Source organism: Anolis sagrei, chromosome 9, assembly GCF_037176765.1.
Source record: "Anolis sagrei isolate rAnoSag1 chromosome 9, rAnoSag1.mat, whole genome shotgun sequence".
Classification (NCBI taxonomy): Eukaryota; Metazoa; Chordata; class Lepidosauria; order Squamata; family Dactyloidae; genus Anolis; species Anolis sagrei.
The window spans coordinates 33,151,032-33,174,027 of record NC_090029.1 but is presented as its reverse complement, the minus strand read 5'-3'; the positions used below and the strand labels follow the sequence as shown (position 1 = coordinate 33,174,027).

At 42.1% G+C, this 22,996-nt stretch overlaps 2 protein-coding genes across 2 annotated transcripts in view; one reads left to right on the top strand and one right to left on the bottom strand.

Annotated features, from left to right (window-relative positions):
- EFL1 (elongation factor like GTPase 1) overlaps positions 1 to 984 on the bottom strand; it is a 66,652-nt gene extending 65,668 nt beyond the window's left edge. The window contains exon 1 of the mRNA XM_060755210.2: positions 911 to 984. The gene's annotated coding sequence lies outside the window, so the exon portion shown is untranslated. The remainder of the gene's footprint in view (positions 1 to 910) is intronic.
- Positions 985 to 1,068: 84 nt separating this feature from the next.
- Positions 1,069 to 22,265, top strand: SAXO2 (stabilizer of axonemal microtubules 2). The gene is made up of 5 exons (XM_067471433.1): positions 1,069 to 1,222; positions 10,875 to 11,054; positions 12,622 to 12,824; positions 15,218 to 16,168; positions 21,993 to 22,265. The coding sequence occupies exons 1-5, from the start codon at positions 1,182 to 1,184 to the stop codon at positions 22,061 to 22,063; spliced, it is 1,446 nt and encodes a 481-aa protein (XP_067327534.1). The 5' UTR covers positions 1,069 to 1,181; the 3' UTR covers positions 22,064 to 22,265.
- The last annotated feature ends 731 nt before the right edge of the window (positions 22,266 to 22,996 follow it).

Sequence of the window (22,996 nt, the reverse complement as noted above, 5' to 3'; positions counted from 1 at the left end):
TCTTCTTCAGGCTAAACATGCCCAGCTCCTTAAGCCGCTCCTCATAGGGCTTGTTCTCCAGACCCTTGATCATTTTAGTCACCCTCCTCTGGACACATTCCAGCTTGTCACATCTCTCTTGAATTGTGGTGCCCAGAACTGGGCACAATATTCCAGGTGTGGTCTAACCAAAGCAGAATAGAGGGGTAGCATTACTTCCCTAGATCTAGACACTAGGCTCCTCTTGATGCAGGCCAAAATCCCATTGGCTTTTTTTGCCGCCACATCACATTGTTGGCTCATGTTTAACTTGTTGTCCACGAGGACTCCAAGATCTTTTTCACACGCACTGCTCTCGAGCCAGGCGTCCTCCATTCTGTATCTTTGCATTTCATTTTTTCTGCCAAAGTGGAGTATCTTGCATTTGTCACTGTTGAACTTCATTTTGTTAGTTTTGGCCAATCATCTCTCTAATCTGTCAAGATCGTTTTGAATTCTGCTCCTGTCCTCTGGACTATTGGCTCTCCCTCCCAATTTGGTGTCCTCTGAAAACTTGATGATCCTGCCTTCTAGCCCTTCATCTAAGTCATGAATAAAGATGTTGAACAGGACCGGGCCCAGGACGGAACCCTGCGGCACTCCACTTGTTACTTCTTTCCAAGATGAAGAGGAAGCAGAATAGAGGGGTAGCATTACTTCCCTAGATCTAGGCACTATGCTCCTCTTGATGCAGGCCAACATCCCATTGGCTTTTTTTTGCCGCCACATCACATTGTTGGCATCCTCTCACCCAATCTTTTAACTTTTAATTCCATAGCAGTGAGCTATTGCAGGTATAGTGATGCCAAGCTACATGAATGCCACTGTGTAGTGGTAGGCCCAAATGGTTCTAGACTGGTAAACAACCCAATTCCCTGAGGAGCAAGCTCACCTTCCTTCCTGGCGCGCCCGCTGCCTGACTCCAAGTGAGGCCACCGGAAGTGTGTCTCTTCCGCCACCGGCGGGTGAAGGGGCGGGGCGCAACAAAAGCCCCGCCCACACCACAGTACGCAGGCGCAGAGGAGGAGGAGGAGGAGCCCGCCACTGTGGAGGCCGAGGTGGGTTGCTAGGCGACGGGGCGCTTGAGTGGTTACCTAGCAACGGAGGAGCCCAAAGGACAGAGCCTCCGGGAGAGAAGCAGGAGTCGCCGCGGAGACGGGAAGATGAAGCAGCTCCAGTGCTTGTGCCAGATTTGCACCTGCGGGTAAGGCCACAGCCATGCCCTCCTTGAGGGCTTCTTCCCAGGGACAGGCCTGGCTTTACCTCAGGGTTTCCAAGTCACCTCCCTGCCTGGCAGAGGCCTAAAGAGACACAAAAGCCTGGTTCTTGTGGGTTTTTTCGGGCCATATGGCCATGTTCTAGAGGCATTCTCTCCTGACGTTTCGCCTGCATCTATGGCAAGGCAAAGAGCTCTTCTCTGCTGGAGCTAGGTGTGAATGTTTCAACTGACCACCTTCATTAGCATTTGAAGGCCTGGCTGAGCCTGGGGGAATCTTTTGTTGAGAGGAGATTCCATCTGAACATTAGGAAGAACTTCCTGACTGTGAGAGCCGTTTAGCAGTGGAACTCTCTGCCCCGGAGTGTGGTGGAGGCTCCTTCTTTGGAAGCTTTTAAGCAGAGGCTGGATGGCCATTTGTCAGGGGTGATTTGAATGCAATACTCCTGCTTCTTGGCAGAATGGGGTTGGACTGGATGGCCCATGAGGTCTCTTCCAACTCTTTGATTCTATGATTCTATGATTCTAGGTGTTAAGATGTGCCTGGTTGTTTCCTCTCTGCTATATGCAGGACTTCTTTGTGTGTGTATATATATTAGGCCTGGGCAAACTTGGGCCCTCTTTCCAAGTGTTTTGGACTTCAACTCCCACAATTCCTTACAGCCTTAGGCCCCTTCCTTTTCCTCTGAGGAGGCTTGCCACAGATGCAGGCCTTCAAATGCTAATAAAGGTGGTCAGTTGAAACATTCACACCTAGCTCCAACAGACAAGAGTCCTTTGTCCCACCCTGGTCATTCCACAGATATATAAACCCACTTTCCTAGTTCTAATAGACCTCACTACCTCTGAGGATGCTTGCCATAGATGCAGGCAAAACGTCAGGAGAGAATGCTACTGGAACAGGGCCATACACCCCGAAAAATTAAGGGCAACCCAACAATAATTTTTATGGGTTGTTGTAGGTTTTTTCGGGCTATATGGCCATATTCTAGAGGCATTCTCTCCTGACGTTTCGCCTGCATCTATGGCAAGCATCCTCAGAGGTAGTGAGGTCTGTTGGAATTAGGAAAATGGGTTTATACATCTGTGGAATGACCAGAGTGGGTCAAAGAACTCTTGTCTGTTGGAGCTAGGTGTGAATGTTTCAACTGACCACCTTGATTAGCATTTGATGGCCTGGCAGAGCCTGGAGCAAACGTTTGTTGAGATAGATACGTTTTATTGATTGGCCTATTGGCCGTATCAAAACATTTAACACATAACACAATTAACACATAGTCATACATAGTCATACATACAACATACAACCTTCAGTATAAAAGAAGTTAAAATAAACAAGCTGTTAACAAGAGTTTGTTGAGAGGTGATTAGATGTCCCTAATTGTTTCCTCTCTGTTGTTTTGCTGTTGTGATTTTAGAGTGTTTTAATACTGGTAGCCAGATTTTGTTCATTTTCATGGTCTCTTCCTTTCTGTTGAAATTGTCCACATGCTTGTGTATTTCAATGCCTTCTCTGTGTAGTCTGACATGGTGGTTGTTGGAGTTGTCCAGCATTTCTGTGTTCTCAAATAATACGCTGTGTCCAGGCTGGTTCATCAGGTGCTCTGCTATGGCTGACTTCTCTGGTTGAATTAATCTGCAGTGCCTTTCATGAACAACAGCAAAACAGCAGAGAGGTGGCGCAGTGGGTTAAACCCCTGTGCCGGCAGGACTGAAGACCGACAGATCACAGGTTCGAATCCGGGGAGAGGCGGATGAGCTCCCTCTATCAGCTCCAGCTCCTCATACAGGGACATGAGAGACGCCTCCCACAAGGATGATAAAAACATCAAATAATCCAGGCATCCCCTGGGCAACGTCCTTGCAGACGGCCAATTCTCTCACACCAGAGGTGACTTGCAATTTCTCAAGTCGCTCCTGACACGACAAAAAAAAAACTTAACACCTCTCAAAAAACGTTTTTCCCAGGCTCAGCCAGGCCTTCAAATGCTAATGAAGGTGATCAGCTGAAACATTCACACCTAGCTCCAGCAGGGAAGAGCTCCTTGCCCCACCCCAGCCATTCCACAGATATATAAACCCATTGTCCTAATTCCAAGAGACCTCACTACCTCTGAGGATGCTTGCCATAGATGCAGGCGAAACGTCAGGAGAAATGCCTCTAGAACATGGCCCTATAGCCCGAAAAAACCCACAAGAACCTAGTGATTCCAGCCATGAAAGCCTTCGATGATACACAGAAAAGCCTGGCTTTGTTGGTCTGAACCAGAACTATATGCATGTCTTTCTTGTGTGTTTGTGTATGTGTGTATTAGGCCTGGGCGAACTTGGGCCCTCTTTCCAAGTGTTTTGGACTTCAACTCCTTACAGCCTCAGCCTCCTTCCTTTTCCTCTGAGGAGGCTTGCCACAGATTCAGGCGAAACGTCAGGAGAGACTGTTACTGGAACATGGCCATACACCGCGAAAAATTAAGGGCAACACAACAATAAATTTTATGGGTTGTTGTAGGTTTTTTCGGGCTATATGGCCATGTTCTAGAGGCATTCACTTCTGACGTTTCGCCTACATCTATGCCAAGCATTCTCAGAGGTAGTGAGGTCTGTTGGAACTAGGGAAAAGGGGGTTTATATATCTGTGGAATGACTGGGGTGGGACAAAGGACTCTTGTCTGTTGGAGCTAGGTGTGAATGTTTCAACTGATCACCTTGATTAGCATTTGATGGCCTGGCCACCTTGATTAGCATTTGATGGCCTGCCTGGGGCAATCTTTTGTTGAGAGGTGATTAGATGTCCTTGTTTGTTTCCTCTCTGTTGTGCTGTTGTAATTTTAGATCTTTTAAATACAGGTAGCCAGATTTTGTTCATTTTCATGGTCTCCTCCTTTCTGTTGAAATTGTCCACATGCTTCTTGTGGATTTCAATGGCTTCTCTGCAAAGGTAGTAGAAAATGAACATGCAAAATTACTGTGGGACTTTCGAATCCAGACTGACAAAGTTTTGGAACACAATACGCCAGACATCACAACTGTGGAAAAGAAAAAAGTCTGGATTATTGATGTCGCCGTACCGGGTGACAGTCGCATTGAGGAAAAACAACAGGAAAAACTCAGCCGCTATCAAGACCTCAAAACCACGACTCTGTTGCATATGTTTTTTGTCATTCCCAATAATATTCTTACAGTTATCCCTCCCCATTCGCTGGTGTTAGGGGCACAGAAAGTAGGAAAACTGCAGATAGAAATAGAAAATGTTTTCTCCCAACCTGTACATTCCATAGATATATAAACCCCACTTGCCTAGTTTCCAACAGACTCACTACCTCTGAGGATGCTTGCCATAAGTGCAGGCGAAATGTCAGGAGGTTGAAGTAGTCTAGAACATGGCCATATAGCCCGAAAAAACCTACAACAACCCAGTGATTCTGGCCATGAAAGCCTTCGACAATACATTATAAATACAATTAAAAATATAACATATAATAAAAACCAAACATATATAAATTCATAGTGCATCCTTGTTAAAAATGTTGTCCGGATCCATTGTCATTGTTCCATTTTCCTATGTCAGTTACTTTGCATTTGCAAACACCTGTTCAAAAAGCCACATCTTGACTTTTTTCTGGAAAAGGAGATGGCCGATCTAATATCTATAGGGAGGGCATTCCACAGCTGCGGGACCACCGTCGAGAAGGCTCTGTCTCTCGTCTCTGCCAAACATACTTGTGACAAAGGTGGTATCGAGAGTAGGGCCTCCTCAGATGATCTTAAGGTCCTAGGTGATTTATAAGGGCAGATGTGTTCAGACATGTAAGGGGCCAGAACCAATTTAAGATCATTCGGGGAGGCCCTACTCTCGCTCCCGCCAGCGTCACAAATACATCTGGTGGGGACAAGAGACAGGGCCTTCTTGGCTGTGGCCCCCCGCCTGTGAAACTTGCTTCCTACTGAGGTAAGATCAGCTCCGTCCCTCCTGTCATTTAGGAAGAAATTGAAGTCATGGTTCTGGGACCAGGCTTTTGGACAACAGACATAGATAGCACTTTGGACATGGAATTGGATATGGAATGGACTGGAATGATGTTATGGCTATTAATACTGTTTTTTTTTTTTACTGTTTTAATGATTTTTTTTAACTTATTGTTTTAATTGTTATTATATTGCTGTGTTATGTGTAGTGGCATCGAATTGCTGCCAAATGTAAGCTGTCCTGAGTCCCCCTTCGGGGGTTGAGAAGGAATGGGATAGAAATACCGTAAATAAATAAATAAGTGATAATTTCAGCAAAAAAGGTGAGCATTAGATTTGAGTAAATAGGGCAATCTATTGATACCTCTTGTGTCGGAACTCAGGTGCCTTTAAAGAGCCAGACACAGTTTTGTAAACAATCAACAGTTTATTAAATCAAAGAATACAGAGCTCAGAGACACTTCCTTCAGAGCCTCTGGCTATAACTCAAAGTTTTCAGCAATTTGCAGCTTAAAAATCAAAACAAGCAAATAAACTGGATTATACTGGCAAAAAATCCGGGTTAAACAAGAGTTCAAGCAAAATGCACCAAAATAATACAGTTCAAAGATAAGGCCAAAACAAAACACTGTGAAGAGAAGCCGTTGTCCAAAATCAGTCCAAGGTCAAAGTAATCCTAGTTGTAGATAAGAGTCCAAAAGCAGCGTCGTCGTAGGTAACCAGTCTGTGGTCAAGGAGAGGGGAATTCCGCACTTACGAGAGTCCAAGCCGGTCAGCACACGAAGAATACAGCAACCTGCAGTTCCAGGACCCAAGTCCAACAAGTGAAGCGACAGCAGCAAAACCCAAAGCACATAACCAACACTTTGCCTACTGCAAAGTTCCAAACTTTCAGTGCCTTCATTTATCCTACAACTCAACATCTGTTAATGAGCTGTCCTCCGTCCTTTCCTCATCGCCATCAGCTGTCTTACCCATTACAGCTGAGCGCCAACACCCATCTCTCCAACTCTTCCACCTCCTGTCAAGACTTAAGTCTCCCCATGAATCCCTGGTATCTCCAGACTGCCAATCTCCAGAAAAACCCTAAAAGGTATCACTGAATGTGGGTTGCATGCACACATTCCTCACTTCTTGTACTTGAGTCCAATCTAATGGCTCTTCTTCATCTTCACTACTCCCAGACCCATTACTTCCAGTAAAGCCCATGAAATCCTCATCTTCAGTGGGAGCACTAAGTATGTCCCAGGTCCTTTTTCTCTGACGTTCTTAGTCAGACTCCTGCTCACAAGTAATCCGTTTGACACCTCTACTCCCATCTCCCTCCTCCTTCTCACACATTTCACTCTATGAAAAGCCTTTGAAAGAGTCTTCATCTGTGGGAGACATAAGTATCTCCCGGATACACTTCCTTTGCTGCTCTTCCTCAAGCACCTGAGCAGCTCGTTTGCCTCCTCTACTACTCCCACTACTAGTAGTATCATTGCCAGCAGACTTTACTGCAACATCTTGAGCCTTTTCCTTGTTGCCATCTGCCTCCAAATTGTACCAGATTCATGGCAATTTCAGTCAGACATCTTGAGGGACCTCTGAAGATGCTAGCCACAGATATGAAATATTAGGAAGATATTTACTGGAAGATGGCCATACAGCCTGAAAAATTCACACCGATCCATATTGAAGGATTGTTCGCAGACGGTTTACCCTTGTCTGCATTTATAAAGTGTGACTTGCCTAAGACAAATGGGTTTTTGTGGTTGAGCAAGTATTCAAACCTGATCTCCCCAAATCCTAGTCCAGCATGCAAGCAACTATACCACCCCAGCTCTACAAACTGGTGTTTTACTACCCAATGCAAATAACAGCTTCAGAGGAGAGATTTTCATGGCGTTGCAGCAAGGGATAGAATCATAGTCCAACACCCCACTATGCAGGAATAAACATTCTGTGTGAATCTTTTAAAACTCCCCTCCCTGCCTCTTGTGTCCCCAGTAATTGTGGGCTCCAGCCCAGAAGATATTACTTGTATTAAAGTATATGTTAGGTGCAAAAACATTTCCATGTCTAATTTGGCTCTGAGAGCAATTCAGTACTATCCTTGCATAAACATTTTGGAATGTGTCAGTAAAACTGCTTTGAAATAGGTTGTAAAAATTCTCAATTCTCACAGATGTATTCTTACTTCAGCAGGCGTAGACAACAAGACATCTCTTGAGCCAACTTAGGTGCAACCAGATAGTTTAAGAAAGGAGATACAATCTCCATATTTTAATACAAGGTGCTATTTAGAAAGCGTGATTTTTCCAGTGCGTTCTGGCTTATAAACTAACTGCCAGGAGCCAATAACAATGAAACAAAAGTTATTCTTAACTTGTTTTTCCCAGTGAGCAGCATTCTATGCCTCAAATCTAGCTGTTTTTGAAACCTGGGGGGAATTTCAGAAGCAATTGGGATATGTGATGAAGTCAGAAAAGGAAAAAATAAATAAAATCATGATATGAGCCAAAATAGATGTTGAAATCCTGATCATTAGGCAGCATAACACTGGAGGAAGCACAAAACCTTCAAGTCAAACTCACATGTTTCCAACCTCTGCATAATAAGCAATGGCTTGCAAAATAAATATTGGCAACTATTTTGTAGTGAATACGGTATTAAATTTAAAGTGATTTAGGCAGCTGTCTGAACTTGTTTAGCTTTTGTTATGGTATTCAGTGTTTCAATGGGAAGACGTGTTTTGCTTAGGGATTGTTACCTGGGGAGTTTAAATACGTACACATTGGTCACTAAGAGGAAAAGAAACAATGGGAAAATACATAGTAGCCTTTCTTTTCTGTGTGACTAACAGAGACTGTATGTGCATTTAGCTAAAGATCCTGTAAAACCCCAAACCCATGATTCCATAACATTGAGCGATAGTAATTAAGGCGGTGTCAAACTGCATTAATAAGATAAAAGTGGGGTATAAATATAATAAATGGTTATTATTATAAATTATCCAAGAGCTTAGCACTGTGTGATTAACACAGTGAAGTAATGTAAAGGGATTCATTACCCAAAAATAATACAAAGGGGGTATGTTACCGAAGAAAGTGCACTTCCTGGCTAAAAGACTTAAGAGACTTTCCTTTCACATAAGCCAATGAGAGAGGAAAGTGAGATCCTATTTATTTATTTATTTATGCATTTATATGCCACCCTTCTCAACCCGAAGGGGACTCAGAGCGACTCACAAGATAGATAGATAGATAGATAGTAGGGCTGGGCGGTTTCGTTCGTTAATTTCGTAATTCGTTATTAATTCGTATTTAAATTAGCTTACGATCCGATATTGAGCCATTTTGGAATAGTGTAAGGAGTTAAATAGATTCGAAACAATTTTTCAATTTATTTCGTAATTATTTCAAAATTGTTTCGTAATTGTTTCGAAATTGTTTTGAAATTGTTTCGAAATTATTTTCGCATGCCTGGTGCAAGTTTTATAGTTGTTGTTTGTTTTATCACACCAACAGTCAACAACAGAGGGAGAGGGAAGCTTCAGAAGTTCCCCCTGTCCCATTTGGAGGTTTTTTTCAGCATATTTTTAGCATATTTGGAGGTTTTTTTAGCATATTGCGCAATTGCGTCCGCCATTAACGAATCAATTTGAAATTTACGAAATTTCGTATATTTCGAATTTTTTAAAAGGAAAATTTCGGAATTCTTTAAAGAAACGAAATGTGATGGACCCCTTAAAAACGAATCGAGTTTAGAAACAAATTTTTCCGTGGTTACCCAGCCCTAATAGATAGATAGATAGATAGATAGATAGATAGATAGATAGATAGATATTTCTGACAACAGTTTTACCTCTAGCTTTTGCATCCATAATTGGGTACTGTCCATTATCCGTGCGGACTCCAAAAGTGGTCAAGAAAGAAGAGGATAGTCCATTTTACCTGGGGGGGGGGGGGAGTTGATGGAGGAAAATTATTTCCTCCATTTTCCCTGGTTATCCCCCCGCGCATACATACCCATACTTCCCGTGTCATAAACAATGGCCATTTTCCCCCAACAGTGACATGGGTGAGAGGACTAACAGGGAAATGGGCAGATGATGTTACTCCTTCAACCTCCCTCGTAAAATTGATTTATTATTTATTATTGTTGTTAATATTATTACGTTAATTTATATCCTGCTTTACTCCCAATATGGGATTCAAGAAAATGTATAAGACACAATGTTTAGATAATTTCTAAAAACTATGTTTAGATGTTGATTCTCCAAAAATAATTTCTAAAAACTATATATAACAGAAGGAGTGTTATATAAAATAATGCGTAGTATCTCATCATTGCAATTTCTAGCCTTGGTTTCTAATTCGCTGTGTGCTTTCATGGGAATGAATGTTTTATGTTTGCTTGACTCTACAAAAGACTGGAGTCTTCTACACATGCAGTAAAATCTGGAAGTAACTGGGATAGAAGTAGAGGCTAAATGATATTTGGAGAAGCGCCCTAAGTAAACTTCCTCCTTTACTACAGCAGTTGGTTTCTTCTGCTTCTATTTCTTTCTACTTACTCATAATAAATTGGCAATAAGAAAGTTCCTCACAGTCCAGGACCTTGATTTTCCAATTTTTTGAAAAAATTGCAGAGGAAATTCAGTCTGGTGGAACATCATGTAAGATACCAAACAAAATTTTTACAAATGTTATACATTGAATGTTCCTAAAGTAACCAAAAAAATCAATCTTTGAGGGGCATTAAATACATTTATATTTAAATTCCCCACCTCTCAATTTTTCTGATTAAAAAAACTGGAAAACTGGAAAAGAACTGCTTTAAAATTATATATATATATCTCCATGAACCAGCCCAAACCCTTCGATCTTTGGGTGAGGCCCTCCTTTCGCCCTTGCCAGTCTCTCAGACTCACCTTGTGGGTACAAGGGAGAGAGCCTTCTCCTCTGTGGCCCCCCGACTCTGAAATTCATTGCCCGGAGAGATTAGGAAAGCCCCTACGTTAGAAACCTTTAAAAAGAATCTTAAGACCTGGCTCTGCCATTGTGCTTTCGGAGAGTAGTCACATAATTTTATGCTAGTGCTCTCTCAATGTTTTTGTCCCAGGAGTTCCCCCATGTACAAAGTTCATACCTCCCTATGAGCTCTCCCTTACAATTAGTTCTCCCCCATTATCTCACTTGGAGTTTTTAAATAATTTTATGTACATTATGTACATCTCTGTCATTATGTTTGGTTTCTATGTTCTGGGTATATTGTTTTACATGTTTTGATGTTTTACATTTTAATGTTATGTTGTTTATTTTATTGCAATTTGTATTGATATTTTGTAGTTTGTTGTTCGGACTTCTAAGCCGCTCCAAGTCCCCGTTGGGGAGATGGTGGCGAGATATAAATAAAGATTATTATTATTATTATATTAAAACTTTATTTATATACTGCTCTATCTCCCCAAAGGGACTCAGAGTGGTTCCCAGGTAACATCACAAAACATACAGAATAAAACAACATAACCATAAGATTAAGAAAAACAATATAAGCATAAAATTGTCAGCATGCTATGCTATAAATTATTCTTCGGCTTCAACATTTCTGGCAATTTTATACCCGTAATTATATTGATCAATGCTTTCTTCCTTTGTCTTTCTTTTTTGTTCTTCCTAAATTCCAGGCGCCATTATTGTCCTCATAATCCGACAAGGATTTATGACCAAGGGGAAGAGGTGAACTTCCTTTCTGAATATGCGGAAAAGTACCCTGTCTATGGCAATGTCCTTCCTCCCCAGAGCCTCAAGCCCCAACAGCAACATCAGTCCAATGGTGGAAAAATGGAAGGCATCTCCACTTTCAAGTAAATATACTTCAATGATAGAAGGAAAGAGTCTTTAAGAAATCGCCTTGAAGAAAAGAATGGGGCAGATGAAGGGATTCGTGAAATTGTTTCCAAAAGGACTTGAAACATTAGAATGATCACTAAATAATTTGGCCCATATTTTAATGAGGATGTCCGATTGAAAAAAATAATAGCCAATGAATGTAATGAGTTGAACATGAAATCTATATCAATTTGTTTATGACTAGAGCAATAATTCAGAAGCAAAAAAGCATTTTGCCTATTTCAAAAACAATAACATAGCAGATATCCAATTGTAAATGAATGTTTCATTGTATGTCAGTGGAAAGAAACACCTAACATTTGCAGTTGTCACAGATACCTGAATTAACAATAATTAACAAGTTTATCTTGTTAACAGAATATCAATCCTCCCCAGTGTGGTATATTGTTAATTATCCAGACAGATTAATTTGTACTGTACTAGATCTATACTGTTACATAATCCAGTTTTCAAATGCAAATTAACTGCACTGAACTGTATGAGTCTGTACTGCCATATTATCCTGATCATGTGCCTGTGTTGTACCCTGCCTCGAGTTGCAAGAAAAGGAAGATAATAAATAAATTATGATGATGAAACAGGAATATATGATAGTTTAGATCCAGCCTAAGTGTCGCAGTACTCCAGAAAATAGCATCATCTTTTTGGTTGGAGTACTCCAAATAGGGGGCCCCTGGTTTTTTGTTTGGTTTTTTGTCGTGTCAGGAGCGACTTGAGAAACTGCAAGTCACTTCTGGTGTGAGAGAATTGGCCGTCTGCAAGGACGTTGCCCAGAGGCCCCCTGTTGACGCAGCAGGTTAAACCATTGAGCTGCTGAACTTGCTGACTGAAAGATCGGCGGTTTGAATCCGGGGAACAGAATTAATTCCTGCTGTTAGCCTCAGCTTCTGTCAACCTAGCAGTTTGAAAACATGCAAATTTTAGTAGATCAGTAGGTACCGCTCTGGCTGGAAGGTAATGGTGCTCCATGCAAACATGCTGGCCACATGATCTTGGAGGTGTTTGTGGACAACACTGGCTCTTCAGCTTAGAAATGGAGATAAGCACCACCCCCCAGAGTCGGACACAACTGAACTTAATGTCAAGGGAAACCTTTACCTTTATTTATTGCAAACCGGCAGAGGCGGACCAAGGTAATTTTCAACGGTAAGCAAACAGTATTTTCTGTTTGTCGTGGGAGTTCTGTGTGCCATATTTGGTTTAATTCCATCATTGGAGGAGTTCTCTTTGATTGTAGGTGAACTATACATCCCAGTAACTACAACTCACATATGCCAAGGTCTATTTTCCCCAAGAGCGCCTCAAGAGCGCCCCTGGGCAAAATCAACTATACTGCAAATGCTTACTTTGCGTAATGGGTTGAGCCGCCCCTGTAGACTGGTGTCCTAATGGTGCTCTAACTGTATAGGGTTAAATAATGCAACACTTACCAAACAGAATATCGATTCTTTATTTTCCACTGTTTTATCCATTGTTGCCACAGTTGTTGCTCATTTAATGCCTTGTGCTTCCTTCCTCCAGATCTGATTATCGTCCATATGAATTGGCAAATCGGCCCGTTCGAGCCCGAGAAGTGTACAAACCCAAGCCTGGAGAGATTGACCTTGGGACCACTTACAGAAGAGATTACAATGCTCACAAAGTACAACCAATAGTACTACTAAAACCTGTTGAAAGAAACTATGTTAAAGGAGACAAACTGAATACCATACCCACTTACCGAGGTAACAATGCCTTTTATGTTACTCAGGGAAGGAAGTGAGCGAGGATGGTGTGCTAGCTTGCTTTGCTAAAGAGACTATTGCTGGCTTGAATTCATCTGTTTACATAGGTGGTTGCCTGTTGTCCAAAGGTGCCCACTTGGGGGAATTTTGTAATTTATATTATCATTTATTTTATATTATCATTTATTTTATCAATATTATTTATTTGCATTGCATTGTATATTAATATTATTATTTTATAAATCAATACATTTGTTGTGTGTTGCAATGGATGTATGACCGGTAAATGCATCAGTCTGGCTAATGATCTTAACTGGGGCTTATTTTGGGGGATACAACTTATATTACAAGAATTCTGAAAAACCATGCTAGAGCTTATTTTCTGGTTAGGCCTTATTTTGGGGGAAATAGGGTAGCTGTGCCCCCAGTGGTTCAGCGGGTTAAAGCACGGAGCTGCTGAACTTGCTGACTGAAAGATCGTCAGTTCAAATCTGGGGAGTGGGGTGAGCTCCTGCTGTTAGCCCCAGCTTCTGTCAACCTAGCAGTTCAAAAACATGTGAATGTGTGTAGATCAATAGGTACTGCTCTGATGGGAAGGTAACTTTGGTCCATGCAGTCATGCTGGCCACATGACCTTGGAGGTGTCTACGGACAAGGCCAGCTCTTTTGCTTAGAAATGGAGATGAGCACCAACCCCAGAGTTTGTTTATTTATTTATTTATTTATTTCAAGTATTTTTACCTCGCCCTTCTCAACCCCCTGGGGGGGGGGGGGGAACGACTCAGGGCGGCTTCCAGCTGGCAACAATTTGATGCTTCCATGTACACATAATAAAATACAGAACAGAAACAGTAATTATATATAGTTAAAAACATTAAGCCAATACAGTTAAAATCTACTAAAATATACCAGTCTGGTGGCCATTATCTAGTCGAATTGTGTAGTTAGAGACTCATCAGGGTTGTCCATAGTCCATTACCATAGCAATTGTCGTCATTGTCATTGTCCGCATAGTTACCCAAAGGCCCAGGGCCATAGCCAGAAAAAAATTCAGGGAGGGTTGAAAATTTGGGGGGTGGAGGTTAGGGGGTTAGGGTCACGCTGAAGCAAAGAGCACAGGAGGGGGCAGAGCAGCCTTCCATAGCTTGCAGCTCCGCCCCTGTCAACCACCTCCACCAAGTCTGGCCTCCTTAATGAGAGCATTCAACATCCCCACCCCCAAACTTGGTTGCTTCACTACATCGTCTATTGCTGCAAGTAATGACAGTGTGAATAAATTGTCAATATTTGCCTGAGATAGTGCTTGCAGTTCTGGAGGGACTCTTAATTTTTTGCGTCTCATAGACTTAGCATGGGGATTTGGTTAACCAGTTAAAATTCATGAGTAAACCAGGTTTTTTTTTACCCCGAAAATTTGTGGGGGGGGGGGAGTTGAACCCCTAACCCCCCTCTCCCCCCTAGCTACAGGCCTGCAAAGGCCTGGTCCCACATCCACATTTTTAACTTCTTTCTAAAGGTGAGGAGGAATGAAGACAGCCTAATTTCCCCGGGGAGTGAATTCCACAGGCAGGAGGCCACCCCCGAGAAGGCCCTGTCCCTCGTTCCCACCAAGCGTGTTTCTGATAGAGGCGGGGCCGAGAGCAGGGCCTCTCCAGAAGATCTTAAGGTCCTAGATGGGACATAGAAGGAGATACGTTTGGACAGGTATGCTGGTTGGACACAACTAGACTTAATGTCAAGGGGAAACATTTACCTTTAGTCTAGGGTAACGACTCTGGCCCTGTTTACCTCTCCGAACGTATTCTCCCCTATGAACCATCAAGGTTATTAAGATCGTCTGGAGAGGCCCTGCTCTCGGTCCCACCGGCCTCGCAAGCGCGTCTGGTGGGGACGAGGGACAGGGCCTTCTCGGTGGTGGCCCCTCGACTCTGGAACTCTCTCCCACTGGAGATCAGAACTGCCCCTTCTATCCTGACATTCAGGACACAGGTGAAGACTTGGTTATGGAGACAGGCATTCGACGAGTGAGCCAACACCCTGAGATATGGATGGAGGATGATGAGCAACAATTTTAGTGTGACGACTGACATTATAGTTATTGATTGTAATGGCTGTTTTAATGTTTTACTGTAATATGAATTATGATGTTTTATTGATTGTATGTGATATTATGGTTGGAAACCGGTCTGAGTCCCTCAAGAGAGGTGAGAAGGCCCGTATACAAAACTTTTAAATAAATAATAAAGAATAATAGGATAGCTGATTCTGGATCAGATAGGTGCTACTCATAAGGCAGGGTTAGACATGCACTTAATCTACTTATGGGACAGGAGTGTAGAAAATTAACAATCCGGTCAGAATCTATTAATATATATTTGGTTTTTGTTTTACAGATGACTATAGGGCCTGGGAAGTTCAAAAAATTGAGCCCCATAAAGCGCCAAACACTTATAATCCTCCTACAGAAAAATTTGGGAACACCACTACCTTTCAGGATGCCTTCTTTCCTAAGGAAATCGCAGTCCAAAAAAGTTTTAAGCCTACTATTTCAACCAGACTTTCAGACCAACCTTTTAATGCCATGTCAAGCCATCGCAGTGATTATATCCCTCACTACCTTGAACCCAGATTCAAAAAACCAAGAGAAGAATACAAGCCAAATAGCCAGCCCTTTGATAACACCACAACCCACCGGTGTGATTTCAGGGGACTTGTTGGAGAGGTTCCCAAAAGCTGCAAGCCTGAACAACAAGCGGCACCAAAGGGTCAATTTGAGGGAATTTCAGAGTTCCGCGATCGCTTTCAACCCTGGGCCGTTTCCTTACCTGAAGTCCGCAAAGCCAAAGAGTACGTTCCCCCCACAGGCAGCATGGATCTGAACACCACAAGCCACCTTGATTATGTCCATCATGACGTCGGTCCCATCGTCCTCATGAAACCATTACAAAAGAGCACCAGAAATACCGCCCCTTTCATGGGGACTACGACCATGCGGGACGCCTTTCAAGCCTGGGAGGCTTCTCGGCCAGAGGCTTGCAAGAAGGCCCAGGATGCATTGAAGCCCTCAGGGAAGTTTGATGGCCGGACCACCTTCAGAGATCACTACGTACCGCACAACATAGCTCCAGTTCAGAGCTGCAGGCCTCCCAGGATGCCTCTAACTAGCTCAGCACCTTTTGAGGACCAAAGCATGTACCGTACGGAATACACGCCAAAGAGACAGGAAATCTGCCCAGCCGCCTATGCGTTGCCTTTGGGATACGAGTTTGTCAGCAGCGATTCCGGCGGTCACAAATTCTTCCGCAGATTGAGCTCAGATATCCCGAACATTGCCCAAGAAAATGGTAACCGTATGCCGAAAGAAATAGCAGTTATAGCATAACTCAGAATTGTAGTTGTTTGCCACTAAGCAGATGGAAATTATTGTGCAAAGGTAGACGACTGAAATAGGTCAAAATGTTTTAATCAGCACAGCGATTATAAGGTTTGGGGAAATCTGAGAAATTACTTCATGATGGAAATGTATTCGTAAAATGTGTGTCAGTCAAAATTTCTTTTCTGTAACTAGACCTTATGGGATGTGTTTGTCTTAACTAAATAGTGCCTTTCAGCAATAATTTTGAACATTGATTTTAATACAAGCACTGTTGAATTACACCCAAGAAGATGTAACACCTAAATGATATATGTAACTTTTCTAGTTTGGGTATATGGATTTACGTTGACTCGATTGAACAATATAGACAGAGGGCCTCATGTTGCTGCTGTTGTTGTTGGAGCACTTTTTTCGTATCAGGAGCGACTTGAGAAACTGCAAGTTGCTTCTGGTGTGAAATAATTGGCTGTCTGCAAGGATGTTGCTCAGGGGATTATGATCGGGGGGGGGGGGTTTCTCTCATGTCCTCACATGAGGAATAATGATTTTGGACAATGTTTTTAATTAAGAGACACATACGATTTATGTTTTAATTGATCTTGTTATGACTTTATATTATATGTCAATGTTTTTAAATGTTTTATGCTGTTGTTGGGCATTGAATTGTTGCCTCTGTTAACTGCCCTGAGTCGTCCGTGGGTTGAGAGGGGCGGTATACAAATATAGTAAATAAATAAATAAGCTGGAGCTGACAGACAGGAGCTCGCCCTGGTCCCTGGATTGGAACCACTGACCTTTTGGTCAGCAGTCCTGTCAGCACAAGGGTTTAACCCATTGCATCACCGGGAGCTCCACTTATTTATTTATTTACTATATTTCTATACTTATGCCCTATGAATTGGAAAAGCTGGAAAAGTTTAAATAGGTTAGAACCATGTATATTGTAGTGTGCCTTCAAGTGTTTCTGATGTACAGAGGGTCTGTGACTTGCACAGGTTTCTATGACCAAATTCCTTATCACACTAGAGAAAAAATCCACTTAAAATCCAGTTTCTGCCTCCTGCAGAATTCTGGGGTTTGTAGTTTAGGGAGGAGCCTTTAACAGCCTCTACTCTCCAAAGTCCAATGCTCAGACCGCTACACCATGCTGGCTCTTGGCATGTATACAGGTATATTCGTTAAAACATTATTAAACTTTCTCGTGTGTCCTTACATAGTGTATTGACAGTCCCAAAGGTACAAACAAGATACGTTATGTAGGTTTGTTTGTATGTAAGTTGAAACAGGTACATTTTTAAATGTAACTCCAGCCAAATATATATATTACCTTAGGATCGCATAGGGAAGGGTTAACACCCCTGTGGTGTTTGTTTTGCTGTCTGTGGCCCTGTTCAGAAGATTTCACCTCACTTTCTGTCCCTGTGATAATTGGATTTTGCAAAATTTGGCTTGCTGTGAAAACAAAGCTTCAGTGGAGACACCTTGTCTCCATGCTAGTAACTTTTTCAAGTGAATTTCCCTTCCAAAGGGATATTTCTTTCACTTCCTGTTGCCTCAGCCCCGTTCTTTGCTATGAGTCATTTGTAAGTCTGATGTTTGGAACATGGGGACTGCTGGTATTGATTTCACTGCTGAGATACAAAGGAGAGCCCCTTCAGTGGCCCTTAATCCTTGAACATGTATGTGTATGTGTGTGTGTGTATGTATGTATTAGGCCGGGTAACAACGGAAAAATTTGTTTCTACAATCGATTCATTTTTTGGGGTTTTTTGCGTTTCGATATTTAAAAGAATTCCGAAATTTTCCTTTAAAAAAGTTCGATATTTACGAAATTTCGTAAATGGTAAAAAAAATAACGAAACAATAACGAAACAATAACGAATCGATTCGCCAACGGCGGCCGCGATCGCGCAATACGCTAAAAAAAACTTCTGAAGCTTCCCTCTCCCTCTGTTGTTGACTGTTGGTGTGATATTATAATTTTTTTTCACTAATTAAACAAAAAACAACTATAAAACTTGCCCCAGACATGCGGAAATAATAACGAAACGACCTCAAACCAATAACGAAATGAATACATAACGAAATACGAAGCATTTACGAAACAAATTGAAAAATTCGTTTCGTTTTTAAGTTGCTCCAGAATGGTTCGTTATCGCTTCGTTAACAAAAAAATAACGAATTTTTAACGAATTACGAATTAACGAAACGAAACCGGCCAGCCCTAGTATGTATGTATGTGCATGTGTGGAGGGGTAGTTCTTCAAATATCAAGGAATCAAGCTGTTTAGTGCTTGAAAGTTAGAAGCAAAAGTGCTTGAGATTGAGATTATATGGTGTCCATATGGTACTTCAATCTAGGTCAGTGGTTCCCAACCTTTGGACCTCCAAGTGTTTTGGACTTCAGCTCCCAGTTCCTAACAGCTGGTAAGCTGGCTGGGATTTCTGGGAGTTGAAGTCCAAAACACCTGGAGGGCCCAAAGGTTGGGAACCACTGCTCTAAGTGATGTGCTTTACTTTAGCTGCAGCGCCTGAGCCATCGTCAAGGATGACCCCATGTACATTACTAAAATTAGGACATTAGCATTGCATGGACTACTATGGATAGATTATCCCTATCCAGGAAAGTCAACCACAAGCATTGAGCCATAGCATCACCCTGAGCCTCCAGTAACAATGAGTGCATCTACACTATAAAGTTAATGCAGTTTGATATCACTGAGCCCCCAGTGATGCAGTGGGTTAAAGCGCTGAGCTCTTGAACTTGTTGACTGAAAGGACACAGGTTCAAATCCGGGGAGCAGGGTGAGCTCCCACTATTAGCCTCAGCTTCTGTCAACCTAGCAGTTCAAAAACATGCAAATCATAGAATCAAAGAGTTGGAAGAGACCTCATGGGCCATCCACTCCAACCCCCTTCCAAGAAGCAGGAATATTGCATTCAAATCACCCCTGACAGATGGCCATCCAGCCTCTGTTTAAAAGCTTCCAAAGAAGGAGTCTCCACCACACTCTGGGGCAGAGAGTTCCACTGCTGAACGGCTCTCACAGTCAGGAAGTTCTTCCTCATGTTCAGATGGAATCTCCTTTCTTGTAGTTTGAAGGATTCAATAGGTACCACTCCGGTGAGAAGGTAACAGCACTCCATGCAGTCATGCTGGCCACATGACCTTGGAGGTGACTACGGACAATGCTGGCTCTTCTGCTTAGAAATGAGGATGAGCACCACCCCAGACTCAGCCATCACTGGACTTAATGTCAGGGGAAAGCTTTACCTTTATCACTTTAATGGTCATTTTTCAATATTATGGAATCACTTGAGTTGTCGTTTTACAAGATATTAAACCTTCTCCGCCATATAGTGCTGGCACCTCATCTAACTACAATTCCCATTATCCCATAGCACTGAGCCACAGCATTTGAAGTGGTATCGAACTGCATTAATTCTAGTCTAGAGGCACACAATGATTTCTTCCTTGGATGAGGGCAAAGTCCCATCTTGAGCTTTTATTTTCTTTATCTAATTAATGTCCGCAGCCAAGTTGTTGCCTTCCATTTACTTTCCAATAAGCTATAAAACCTTGTGTAAGATAAACACTCTTTTAGTCACTGGTTGTGAGAAGACTGACACCAGCTGAAGCATATAGTCTGTGTTCCTGTGAACATGCCATTTCTATGTAGTAGTAGTAGTAATAATAATAATAATCTTTATTTATACCCCCCCCCCCCCACCATCTCCCCAATGGGGATTCGGGGCAGCTAACATGAGGTCGAGCCCAAAATAATACACAAAATAATAGAAAATTAAGTTATGTAGTAGCCATAGTGACTACTACATAAAAATAAAATGCTGCAGATCCCTGGGGGGTCAAAATGTGAGACAAATCATACAAGTTGTGCCTTCCCTTCCCTTTGAAAACCTTTAACAGGATCAGGAGGCTAGTGATCTTCTTGCAGTGGCAGTGTTTCCGTCTCAAAGACTTGATGATGGAAAACAGCGCTTCACGCTTTCAGGATACTTGATATATAATACTGGGCATCAGCCATTCCAAATAGTGCTAGATTAACTTGCACATTAAGCAGGATTTTATATAGGACAGATTATATTTTGTATATCTCATATATATTTTATATATCTCAGCAAAACAAACAAAGTTGCTAGAGTGCAAAACCAATCCAGTTCAAAATAGACAGATCATGTCCCTGAAAGCCATGGAATCCACATTTATATTTGTACTGTATTAATCTATATTTACTGATTTCTACAATGTTTGTGTACTGCCTTTCAATGTTAATGATCCTCAGAGTGGTTTACAAAAAGATATTTTAAATTTCTAAGTAGATGCTTATACATTCCTCGCATTAACAGATACAGAATACCAAGTGCTTTTCCAGTATCTGTATAAGTCTATACATGTTTATTCAGAAGTCAGACTAACGTATACATTTGTATGCGATATGCTTGGTATCACAGCTTAGCTGTGGACTTGACCATAACTAGCTGTAGCTTGGTTTTGCCTGGGATGAGAAGCTTACTTCAGATTGGGTTGCTGTGAGTTTTCCGGACTGTATGGCCATGTTCCAGAAGCATTGTCTCCTGATGTTTCACCCACATTTATGAACCCCTCAACCTCGGAGGATGCCTGCCATAGATGTGGGCAAAACTAACAAAATGAAGTTCAACAGTGACAAATGCAAGATACTCCACTTTGGCAGGAAAAACGAAATGCACAGATACAGAATGGGGGACAATGCCTGGCTCGAGAGCAGTACGTGTGAAAAAGATCTTGGAGTCCTCGTGGACAGGAAGTTAAACATGAGCCAACAATGTGATGTGGTGGCAAAAAAAGCCAATGGGATTTTGGCCTGCATCAATAGGAGCATAGTGTCTAGATCTAGGGAAGTAATGCTCCCCATGCTCTATTCCGCTTTGGTTAGACCACACCAGGAATATTGTGTCCAATTCCGGGCACCACAATTCAAGAGAGATATTGACAAGCTGGAATGTGTCCAAAGGAAGGCGACTAAAATGATCAAGGGTCTGGAGAACAAGCCCTATGAGGAGCGGCTTAAGGAGCTGGGCATGTTTAGCCTGAAGAAGAGAAGGCTGAGAGGAGATATGATAGCCATGTATAAATATGTGAGAGGAAGCCACAGGGAGGAGGGAGCAAGCTTGTTTTCTGCTTCCTTGGAGACTAGGACACAATGGAACAATGGCTTCAAACTACAAGAGAGGAGATTCCATCTGAACACGAGGAAGAACTTCCTGACTGTGAGAGCCATTCAGCAGTGGAACTCTCTGCCCCAGAGTGTGGTGGAGGCTCCTTCTTTGGAAGCTTTTAAACAGAGGCTGGATGGCCATCTGTCAGGGGTGATTTGAATGCAATATTCCTGCTTCTTGGCAGAATGGGGTTGGACTGGATGGCCCATGAGGTCTCTTCCAACTCTTTGATTCTATGATTCTATGAAAACATCAGGAGATAATGCTTCCGGAACATGGCCAGACAGCCCGAAAAACTAAGCAACCCAGTGATTCCAGCCATTAAACCCTTTGACAACATATTATCCCAGATTTCAATCAATTTCATCTTGGATAAAAAAGATATAAACCTGAAACTGCATAATGAACAGTATGTGTTATTCACCTTTGGAAATTATGTGTTAACTGAATCTGTTTATGTTAAGCTTGTGAAAGAGAATGAACCGTTTCTGTCATTATTGCTGTTGATTTTTTTCAAGATTTTTTTTCTGATTGTATCTTACTTTTATATCAACTTGTACTCATTATTTTAGGGAAATCATTTATAACTGAAGTTGCATGTAACCCACATATTGTCTCCCCAAATCATCAGTCCAGAAACTGAGACCATGGAATAAATGATGTCAAAGGAACTCAATAATTCATCCAAAAAAGGACAGGAAAGCTTCTGAACTTCTGGGAATATCTGTATCACTTCCCTTGGCATTCTCACAGGATAGAGTCTCCTTGTTCTCTGCTTTGTCCTGTGTAAACTTAATGCTCTATTCATGGTGGAAAATCAAATTAAAAACATTTATCTCATATAATTCGTGTTTCTTATTTCTTGAAGTACACTTTGGACTGCAAGCTAGACTACGGATAGCACTTTCCAGTTCATGAAAAACTAGTTCCTCACAGGGTTGTTGTTGGTTTTTTCGGGCTATATGGCCATGTTCTAGACTAGAGGCATTCTCTCCTGACGTTTCGCCTGCATCTATAGCAAGCATCCTCAGAGGTAGTTCCTCGCACTTTGCAAGTCTATTTTTTTTGGCGTCCCTGGTGGCATAGCAGGTTAAACTACTGAATTTGCTGACCAAAAGGTCGGCGGTTCAAATCCGAGAGCAAGGTGAGCTCCCGCTGTTAGCCCCAGCTTCTGCCAACCTAGCAGTTCGAAAACATACAAATGTAAGTAGATCAATAGATGCCGCTCTGGCAGGAAGGTAACGGTGCTCCAAACAATCATGCTGGCCACATGACCTTGGAGGCATCTATGGACAACGCCGGCTTTTCGGCTTAGAAATGGAGATGAGCACCATCCCCCAGAGTTGGGCATGACTGGACTTAATGTCAAGGGGAAATTTCTACCTTTACCTATAATTTTCTCATTTACAGATAATGGCAAATGTGGGATTTTAATCTATTCTATGGATGGGCTAGCTCTACTTTTACTTTTACCAATGACAAAAAAACCAGAGGAACGTTTGTTTACTGTGCAAAGTGTATTACAGTAGTCCAAACAGGATGTAATCAAAGCATATTCATAAGGTCTGACATCTAA